The 11,310-nt window shown below is 45.5% G+C and overlaps 1 protein-coding gene across 1 annotated transcript in view; it reads right to left on the reverse strand.

Annotated features, from left to right (window-relative positions):
• Positions 1–11,310, reverse strand: part of ipo11 (importin 11) — a 160,237-nt gene that overhangs the window by 112,604 nt on the left and 36,323 nt on the right. The window contains exons 8-12 of the mRNA XM_023803047.2: positions 7,255–7,303; positions 5,272–5,342; positions 4,330–4,522; positions 3,590–3,742; positions 1,981–2,024 (exon numbers count right to left, since the gene is read on the reverse strand). Of these exons, the coding sequence (XP_023658815.1) occupies positions 1,981–2,024; positions 3,590–3,742; positions 4,330–4,522; positions 5,272–5,342; positions 7,255–7,303 (510 nt within the window). The remainder of the gene's footprint in view (positions 1–1,980; positions 2,025–3,589; positions 3,743–4,329; positions 4,523–5,271; positions 5,343–7,254; positions 7,304–11,310) is intronic.

Here is an 11,310-nt window from a genome sequence, read left to right on the forward strand (position 1 = left end):
CACACAACATGCCACAAAGAATGCCGCGATCGTCTGAGGCCTGCATTATAGTGTTCCACATCACTTATCTAAATATCTAAAACGCATTTGCAGTAATCCAAATGTCCTTTCAATTAAAGTACCTGATTAATTCTGATAATGGACTCAGGTTGGATAAAGGTTTTTTAATGATATGGTTTATGATTACTTAACATATACAGACGCTTCTCTACTTACGAACTTTCAAGTAACCAACTTTCAGACATATGAACAAAGAAGACTGAAAGTCCAAATTGTGTGCCTTGGGCTCCTGTTTCCTGTCCGCAACATTAATTTTTTTTTCTGCACGCCAATTCCGCCTAGTACGACTTCTGGCCGCTACTCCCGTCGCGCAGCAGTGTAGCGTGCGTACTCCCAGCATCCTAGCTCTTTGTACTTGCGTATACCCTTAAAATGATGTTGAATAACGACTTACGAACATTTCAAGTTACGAACGGCCGTTCGGAACGTATCTCATTCGTAAGTAAAGGAGCGTCTGTATTGTTTTTCTTTCGGTGTTTCGTTAAACAGTATGAATACGTGAAAGGACCAAATGTACGTATATAAGTGAAATAAAATAAACAATGAAATACCATTAGTGCAACGTATCTGTATCAATAGCAAGTGCCGTGCACCTGCACATTTCTAAAATGCGCTGCTTATATACCATTTAACAATTAGCCAATGATTTTAGACGTGGTTTTTGTTGTCAAAAGCACAATGACACTGCACTGCCTTAAAATAGCAATGTGCTGATAATGCACCCAGCCACGCCTCATTTAAAAACACATTCATACAAGCAGAACGCGGGCGCAAAATCATTTATTATTTTACCGATGTACGCGCATGGCATGGCATGAAAATGAGCTATGTGCTGGTACGAAATAGCAAAATCATTTTGCGTGAAGCTTTGTACAAGTGGAACATCGAACCCCTGCTGTGTGGCTTGGAGAAATTCAAACACTGATCATGTGGCCTAAACATTCACCTTGGCTGAAGGAAAATGGAGCCGACATACACCAGACACATTTCTGAATTTTAACTCACCAATCTTTTCAATAAATTCAACTTCCAAATATGTTTGTGCTGAACGGCGATGTCAAAACGGAAACATTCTTTCACTGCAAACTGGAAAAGTTAGCTGTGATACTACCAGAAACTGCTGCCTAGTTAATTGTTAATAAGTGATTATGGCTAGACAAGATGCAGCAGCTAAACAGGGTAACATGACAAATGTTAACAGCCCAACTGGAAAATTCAGACAACAGAAGAAAAGTACTGACCTGTCCACCTATACTGTCTTTCAATATTAACTAGTATTTGCTTTAAACCTCCAGTGATTGGTCCAAGCCAGCATTAGCTAAGTAGCTAACATTAGCACAATGGTAGCTAATTAGTCAGCAACCTCGTGACTGTTTCAGTATCGACTCTCGTTCGAGCAGAGAGGAGAGTGTCTGCGAGTCTACAGAGCCCATCTGAACAAATAAATCCAAAATAACAAATACATTTCCCCGCTGTGTATTTTTGTAGTTTAAGGCAACTCGCAGCTTCAGTTTGTTGGGTAATCACGGAAATCTAAAGCTGATGTTTTTCAACTTTGGGCAAATGTTTACACTGAAGAAAATCATTCAATTTTCTTCTTCACACTGTCTGAGAACATTCTGATCTGCCCTAGGGGATAAACAATGTAATTAGAGTGTGCAAACACACACACACACACACACAAAAAACAAGTCTTGGGGTCAAAACACTGTATCCATGTCTAGGCCACACAGACAGGTTACAGACATGATAGAGTACTGGCCTCCCTTTTATCATCATCATGTTAGATATTTCATTATTCATCAAAGAGAGGAGGGAATTGGTCAGAAAAGCTGAGGAATTGTAAAAAAGCACTTTTAACCGTTTTGAACATGGAGGACACCTCGCTACGCAAGTGCATGCGGCTGGGGCTCTACTTACCCGCAGGCTGTATTTCCAGGAGTCACCCCCGGTCTCCTCCACGGCTGCGGGACAGAGAGAGAGAGGCAGGGGTGTTAAAGCGGCACACTGCCGGAGTGGGACCAGGGCTCGTCGCCCCCACCGCGACGAGGTAAGGCCTCAAATACTTACAGAGCCCAGTAAAAGTGAAGCACTTTAACGGCACCGATTGCCTTTTTGCTGGACGTTTTATTTCCCACCCTCACTACACAAAAGCTTGGCAGTATATCTGGCGACTTCTCTAAAAGGTATCTGCGGCTCTCAGAAGAAATTATGGTCAGAGCAAAAAAAAAAAAACAATTACAGGACACACAGCTGCTGCGACGGGTCTCCCCCCCGCCCCCTAATCTGGAACGTGACCTGGATAACACCAACGCCATAAGAATCCCTTCAGAAATAGCAGCAAAAGAAAGAGACCATTACATACTGATTTAGATACCACTGAACTGCAGAGGGTGAGGCTGCTGTGAATTAGCCATGTGAGGGTGTTTATCGCTCAAATCAAGCAAGTTGAGCATCTGAAGATGAAGCTTGTGGCTAAAAATAATCCAATCATCACTGCACTCCATCACCACGGATCCCACAACACGCCCCCTCAACCCGGCCTCAACCAAGACATGGTGTGCTTGTTGCCATGGTAAAATGCCCATATTAACATCCAATGCAAGTCACTGGTGCGACTCGAACAAGTTTGCCGTACCTCTGGATATTATAGTCACGTAGCTGTACCTTCAAAGTCATCACTTCAGAAAAACAAGCAGATATACTGCACTGTGTGGACAGCGGTCACAGAGTCACCGCTAATGATCGGTGGCCCAGGATTCACACAGGGAGGGATAACTTAACCTGAACGTTACACCATGCGTGTGTCTGACTTGCCTTTATTTTTCCTAAGAGCTCAAGTCAAAGCTCACCTCAGAGGTGTAGTGCTACGCAGCCTCAGCCACTACAACAAGTTTATTCATCGTGGGGTAGACATCGTGTCAGAACCCCACGTCGGGGCTGCAGCCCTGGTCACCATACGCCGTGAGGCGACATCCCGAGCACCAAGGCACAAGCGCTAAAGCGGGTTCGCGTCAGTGTCAATACCAGCCGCACACCGCATCCACTGACCTGATCAAAAAGCAAGTCGGTGTGTCGACTAGAGGGACAATGGAGGCAGAAAATGCAGAGGCATGAGGCCTGCTTTCATTCATCAAGCACGGAGTCACGGTTCAGTGGCCAGCAAGGGGACAAGTGGACTTAGGAGAAGGGGCGGGGCCTCTGCACGCCACACAGCAGCGATAAAACATGATGAGCCCAAGTTTGAAGTACAGTACATACAATGTCGGGTCTCAGGCTCTGCCTCTTCCTGCTTTTTAATCCATTTGTCACTTACAGGCTAGCGAGGGATCCAAGCACGGCAAACTAATGCAGCTATTTCACTGGGAATTTTCCCCACTGGGAAAAGTCAGATTCTCAGCCCTTTGACCTTAGAGCTTGAACATTAAAATGCATTGTTTTAGACCAACAACCCGCATTATGAATTATGCATCATCTGTCCAGTGGGATTTTTTTATAATTATAATTTAATGAATTATTTTTAACGTACCGAAGCTTTCAGGGTCCTCTTCCCACATGGCCAGCTCCTCCTCTGTCAGCAGAAAGTAGTGGGACACCAGCCTCCTGCCGATTTCGGTGAGGGTCGGGTGGGTGAAGAAGGCCATCTTTATCTTGTGAGCTTCCAGGCTCTCCGGCTTGCTGTCTGGAAGACAGACACCTCGTTCTATTGCACGGCTTCATTCCCGGGCGAACAGGCAGCACGCCGATTCAATTTTCTACATTTTATGCTCTTTGCCATTTGGCTGTTCCCTGAAAACAGACTGCTGGGAAATTACAGGACGGACATATGGGTTTAAGCGAAAACTAGGACCCAAAGAGTGGCTCTGGCACACAAATAGACAAAACCCATAAATGTATCTTCAGTTGTCAGTTTTCTAGCAGCTTTCAGCTTTAAGCACAACAATTCTTTTACGGTTCTACTTCTCCTCTAGATGAAAACTGTACAAAGAAATGGGAAGTCACCACATTTACCCAGTATTACAAGATGCATGCACAGTATGGTCAGCTCTACCCTGGGTTGAGACCGTATCAGCATTTGAAAGATGACACGCTTCTATTTACAGGGAGATTCACTCTAATTATCTTGGCAAGAAAGCCAGCCATTCATCATTACTTGAGTACAGAGTAAAAGTGCTCAGAGTAATTAATGCAGTGTCTAGGTGTCGGCCTTATCGCTCAACAACTGGTGCCCGAGAGCGCCTCCCGGTGAGGGCTCCCGGAGGGACGCACCTTCGATGTTTTTGGCCGGCTTGTAGGCATCATTCTTGACAATCATCTTGACAAGGTTCATGCACTGCACGATGAAGCGCTCGAAGACGACGCCCTCCCCGACCTCGGTGAACACGTAGCTGACGGCGAACTCCAAAGAGCGCTGAATGAGTGGGATGAACGGGCACGGATGGTGCTCCAGGAAGTCCAGCAGCTACACATAAACAACAGCAAAAGAGAAAAAGCTAACTGGGAAACACCCGAGACCTCGCCGGCTCAGGTATCAGTTTTACTCTCCTCCTCGCCAACGCTAAATATGAACAAGTATAACAAATATAACCGACAGTGTGCAGGCGGAGGGTGGCTGGAGAGACCATGCACATTAAATGTTCAGAATGCTGAATTCCAAGTGGGGGCAAGATGCTGTACGAAAACACCCCCCCCCCCACCATGAATACAACAGATCCAGAATCAATTTACTAGCATCATGGGGCATGGAAGTATCAGGAGGGAGAGTCAGATGACCAGGGTTTGGTGTACTGATTGATTTCACCTGTCACACCTTATTTCTTCTGATAAATTGTGCACTACTGTGGGGGTCTTTCAGCCCATAGTTCTCTGGAAGAAGCCATGACTCGCATAAGCTGAGATACAGACCCTCCTCCTGCCACTAGGTCTGAATTTTTTTTCTGTTCTCCTTTCAGGCCAGGGGTCACTACCGAACGGCATATTCCCTAAGGTGACCCAAACATAGATCCCATTGCCTTCCTGGCCCCCTGCCACAAGGTTCTGCTCTCCATCATGAGCAGAGCAGACACTCTGGCAGCTCTGCCGGCCGAAATGAACGGCTGGCGCATCGAGAACAGGAGCCAGGTGTGAAATGGGAGAGGTGGCCATTAAAGGAGCAAGACTGTTCTGGAGGGAGTGTCTCAGGTCCCTCAGGGATGGAGGATCTGGGCTTACCACTTTGGTGTAGAGTATGATGGTCTTCTCCAGCTTCTCTCTGCAGGCGCTGCTTGGACCCACTCGCCTGCCTGAGGGTGAAGCAGGAGCCGGCGCACGAGTGTCAAAAACAGCACCATTATACAGAACTTTCCGGACCTCACATTCAAGTGCAGCACTTAAAGGTGAAGAGAGCGCAACAGTGCGCCGGAGACACTCCAGTACCTAATTTACAAAGCTTAGCATTCACCAGAGGAACTTATTCACGAGAGTAAGCACACTCCAGCGAGACTTGGGGATAATACAGTCGTAAGATATTTAAACCTGGGATTTACACTTGATGCTCTGACGGTGTCACACATATCTGTCCACCGAGGGTGACAGTTTTGCATCCCACATCACAGGTAGTCGTCCAGCGATTGCCCAAAATCATCTACCCCCTTATCCTTCCAGTGACCCATAAGGATGCTCATCAAATATATTCATAAACCCTGACCCAGGCCCTGGTCACACAAATGTGGTTTGTCATCTTAGTTTCCGCAACCCCAGTCCAGAGCAGCCAACCAATCAGCATGGAGGATGGACCTATTAAGGGCAGCTCTCAGGGCACCCAGCCTTTATTGGCATACTCGCCACCCCCCCCTCCCCCCCACCTACAATACATCAGCAGGAAGAAGAAAAAAAAACAAAAAAACAGGGAAATTACATCAGCAGCCACAACACCTCAGGTGCAACCATGATGGGGATGTGGAAAGATAGCTCTGGTAACATTTAAGGTTAATGATGGGGATGTGCTCTGGTAACATTTAAGGTTAATGATGGGGATGTGCTCTGGTAACATTTAAGGTTAATGATGGGGATGTGCTCTGGTAACATTTAAGGTTAATGATGGGGATGTGCTCGGGTAACATTTAAGGTTAATGATGGGGATGTGCTCTGGTAACATTTAAGGTTAATGATGGGGATGTGCTCTGGTAACATTTAAGGTTAATGATGGGGATGTGCTCTGGTAACATTTAAGGTTAATGATGGGGATGTGCTCTGGTAACATTTAAGGTTAATGATGGGGATGTGCTCTGGTAACATTTAAGGTTAATGATGGGGATGTGCTCTGGTAACATTTAAGGTTAATGATGGGGATGTGCTCTGGTAACATTTAAGGTTAATGATGGGGATGTGCTCTGGTAACATTTAAGGTTAATGATGGGGATGTGCTCTGGTAACATTTAAGGTTAATGATGGGGATGTGCTCTGGTAACATTTAAGGTTAATGATGGGGATGTGCTCTGGTAACATTTAAGGTTTACCAACTGTTACTTAATCAAATGTAGCTTCATTTTGCTGTGAAAAACAAAGAGGAAATGTGACCAGAAACCCCATAATACATATAACACACCATAAACATAATTCCTCAGTCAACTACAAATGCTTTTATAGAAGACATTCACAAACACCATAGCCGCCTGCAAACATCACTGCATGCTGCTCATATCTTCTAATGATCAGCATATACGTGTTCTTATATATAGACATAGAAACACTTATTATTTTCCTGGCCTAAATCGCATACTTATAGCCATTAAATAAGGTTTTAATGAAGAGCATTGTCGAGTTGTAAAGCTAAAACTGGCCATGAATTAGAGCTAAATAAAGGACCAGCCCAGCAGAGTGGCGACCAAAGCAGGTTTATCAGGCAGGGCGTGACATTTCCACATCGTTAGCCCATAAGCCCCCATTATCGCTCCATTCCCAAAACACGGCCGACAGAGTCCATAAACACCGCTGCTACCATTTGGGTAATGAAAACGTATTGTCTGCGATATCGGCACACGATAGCATTATTCCCCTCTGCCGCGCGTCGAGACCGAGTTAATCCCTCCAGCATGAGGCGATAAAGACCCCAGTGGGGGAAACAAGGCGATGGGGAGACCGTGTTTTCCCGCATGCTGGATCATGACTGGGCTGAGGGGGGGGGGGGCGGGGTGGACAAATAGGCATACTTACAACACTCTAGGAATTGCTTCAGTCTCTCAAATACAGCATTTAGGAAGCCCTGGGGGAGAGAGAGAGAGAGGGGGGCGGGTTTAGACAGTCGCACTCATTATGACTCCACTAGCACCACGCTAACACACGCGTTTACGTCAAAACGGGTGAAGTGGGGTATTTGTTTCACGGCAGCTACAGGAGGGGGCCGCCTTTGATCAGGCATGCGGTCTCAGACAGGAGGATTGTGTTTGATCCCTTTCACACATCAAGGCCTCAATTTATTCGTAGGAAGGACTGAAGGCAACCAACAATCAAGTCAATACTAGACGGGCTTCAAACACATCATATGCAACAAAATGACTGAGTCAATTTAGCAGATGGAGCCCTGACACTAGACGACGACGTGCTGAATCTCACAGGGACTAAACTGGGGGGGCTTGTTAATATTCTCAGCACCAAATTAGCATCAGCCCCCCCCCCCCAGCATACCAAACAAGCAACAGTAATGCTGACCAAGTCAGTAATACGGTAATAAATACAGTAGGAGGCGCCGACCTTGAAGGGCCACATTTTACATTTAAAACCTCTCTGCTGCCAGGACAGCAGTTTGATGCCCAAGGATAAGAGCAGAGTGTGAAAGATAACACAGTCCAGGCATCTGCTGGCCAACCTGCTGAAGGAGGAAGACTCCAGCCAATCGCCTTCAGGCACCCCACCCGTTCACCCCGCAGGGATGCTGAAGTGTGAGAGGGAGCCCGAAATGTGGTACGGCTGCCCCAGCCAACACAAGCCAGCCGGAAGGGGCCTCCGGGGCTGGCGGGAGACTTATCCAGGACTGATGAGTGCTTAGCTAATCCGATCAGGGTTAATTAAATCCGAACACTCAGAGGAAAGTGTTTCCTAAACAATTTCAGCAGCACATGCGCTCCATGGCACATTTCGACCACAAATCACTTTTTCTTTGCATCTCCATTTTACATATTTATTTCCAAAACTACTAACCATGATGAAAAGACCCTGTCAAGGAATAAAGCATAAAGCTAAGCCAGGACCCAGAGCAGGTCAGCAGCTGCAGGATGGATGGATGGATGGATGGATGGACTGCTATTTTGGGGGGAAGGACTTTCAATGTCTTTCTTGACCTGAATAACTAGGTCTAGAACAGATATTACGCACAATAATTGTTCTTTTTGCTCATATATCTCTCAATATTCCTGGATTGCTGTAGTTCAGTACATGAGGAAAACATTGGTTGAATATGAATGTGCATACTTGACCATACTTGTATTCCCATATACCCGCTTTACGTCATCTTCCACTGCCGAAGACCAGTTCCAATATTAAGAACAGAAGCACAGGGGATAATAAAAATCCCCAGATGTTGTTCTTGACCTGCCCCAAATATCAAAGATGCATCGGGTGCATCCTTGCCAAACGGGACCAATCCCATGATTCATTGCACCCCAAATTCTTTCTTGGATGGTAAATTAGCAAGACCAGTCTTGCCAAGACCAGAAGCTCGGTCTTTGCGTTCTTGGTAATGAGATTAACCCATTGTGCAGGTTGCAGTCACCTAGTGAAGCCTTTGGATGAGCAGAGGTTGGAACCAAATGAGCCCTGGAGAGGGTGGCTTTACCCCGAGTGAGCTACTCCATCTGGATTTCTGTAACACCAAATCAAGCTCTATAAATACATTGTTTACTTCAATCACATGCTGATTAAATGTCTGGGCATGTCACGTAAAACATAGGTTACTGTATATGAGTAGCTGGACCAAGAATTACCTGTGTGCCGAGCCGTGGAAATCAGACTTGTAATCATTGCCACATCCTTTAGCGACTGGCGAGAATGATATCTCACCAAAGTGGCCAAAAACAGCTGCTGTCGGAGCTGCTGCTTCGGGTCTCGGCCCAACGCCGCCCTATCTAGCCCATCAGCCGCCTTGGTTTCCGTGCCAACAGGTAAAGTGGCCAGATCCCTCTATTAAGAAGCTCTGCAGGGTCTCAGGGAGATGATGAACAAGTACGAGCACTCCATCTGGCATGCAGCTGGGCCAGATCAGATGTGGCATGCGGCCAGAAAACAGGCCGGCAGTCTGGTCCGAGGGAGACAAGGCGAGGATGACTGATCTCTGATCTGAAGAGCAATCACAGATCAGGCCAGTGTTCCCCTTGAAGCCACTCCAACAACCATTTTCTCCCTATCCTAAACATAGCATACCAACACACATAAAAAAAAAAAACGTTGTACGGATGAATTTATGTTTATGTTCCAACAAATCCATGCAGGAGGTAACAAATCAAGCTGAAAAGCAAATGCATCTTATAACATACAGCATGGGGGGACCTAACCTTGTTTAATGGCCATGTCTATATCAGAGAGGCATGACTGTTTTACAACATCTGACCAGTGTAATATATCAGATCAACAGCCAGGAGATTACAGCATTGTAACTGGCTAATGAATGATGTGCAAAAAGTACAGGCTTCACTGTAAAGGCGGCCCAGTGCTGAGAAACACTGCACTCTGGGATGTGTGCACTCAACTGCGTGGTAGGTCGGGATTAAAAGCCCCTTTCCAGGGTGACCCCAGCTCTGCAGGCTATGCTGCCTGGGAGAGACGCCAGGCTCTAAATGCATATGAAGCCGGAAGATGAATGGATGGATACATTGTATTTACATTTTACACACATATTCTTATCTCAAAGAAATTTAGTTTATATTCTGTAGCTATTCGTAAAGCTGCCCTTTCGCCGCAGAACCTTTAGAAATAAAGACAGATGTGTGTATGAATAAAACATACAATTATATCTTAAGTCTGTAAAAGTCTAGGGTTTAAATAAGCATTGGCTAGCAAACCTTAAAAATGAAAATGGCATCTTGTTAACATTTAACTGCTGAGCGAGACTTAATGAAAATATCGCCTCAGCGGTATTTGAAGGTTGCTCCTTTACTCTTAAACTGTTTCTGCACTTCCTATAAAATAATTATTACTTACTCACAGGGCGGACTTACAGTGACTTTGACAGCTTATGTACAGTTAATGTTTGCATCGATTTTTTCAGCTGAATGCTTGACATGCGACCACAGGTTAAACCGCAGGCACCTGCGCCCAGGGCTGGTGCAGCAGCAGCCCTCATCGCCGGCCCGCAACCCACGGCCTGCGGGTCAGACGGACAGCTAACGCTGCTGCCCGCGGGGTCATCTGTACAGCATGTCAGGTTTAAGAGGGAGGGTGTTTGGCACAAGCTGATCTGCCGGCAGGTAAATATTAAATGAAAGAGCTATTTCACAATTTAAAAAGAAAAAAAAGAAAGAGCACGTACCCATGCAGACACCACAAAATAACAAACCAATTCAGATCACAGGAAGCTGCATTATTCCATTAAAGTAAGATTATTTCTAAAGTGACATGCAAAAGGAATGTATTTTCTCCCCTCAGTGTGCATCTTCATGACGCTTCTTTGGTAGTGATCGAACTGGATGTTAACAACAATAAACACAGCCAAAGAATGATATCATTAAATTATCAGTTTTCCGCTGTCCGCATACAGTATGCATTTATTTAAATAAAAGGCCGGTTTTGGCCAAGTTCTCCAGAATGCGTCTGTGTACACCGACAGCCTTACTCTGAAACTCTTCATCTTAAATTCTTTGGATGCAGCCTCCCTTCTCTGGAAGAGCAAAAACAGACACAGGAAGAGAGCAAACTAGATTGCCACTGACCCAACACATCTGACCAAATCCATCTTTCAGCTGCTACCTTCAGGAGTGAGATATCGGACTGTAAAAATTAAAAGGCACAGAGACAGTTTCTTTCCAGGGGCTGTGGTCCTGCTCAATGACAGACCACACGGATCTGCATCCAAGTAACATTACATGATGCACCCAGAGACTGAGGACTAATACACTCATGTCTAATCCCCTGAAACAGGTTAAGAACACTGATATTGTTCATTATGTTTAGTACTTAGCACTGTGTACACTGCTAATCTTGACACACAAAGTACTGTCATAAAATTCAGAAATCTCTTTAGTTATGCACCGTCTAACTTCAATGTAAAAAGTTTGCCTC

Source organism: Paramormyrops kingsleyae, chromosome 2 (assembly GCF_048594095.1).
Source record: "Paramormyrops kingsleyae isolate MSU_618 chromosome 2, PKINGS_0.4, whole genome shotgun sequence".
Lineage (NCBI taxonomy): Eukaryota > Metazoa > Chordata > Actinopteri > Osteoglossiformes > Mormyridae > Paramormyrops > Paramormyrops kingsleyae.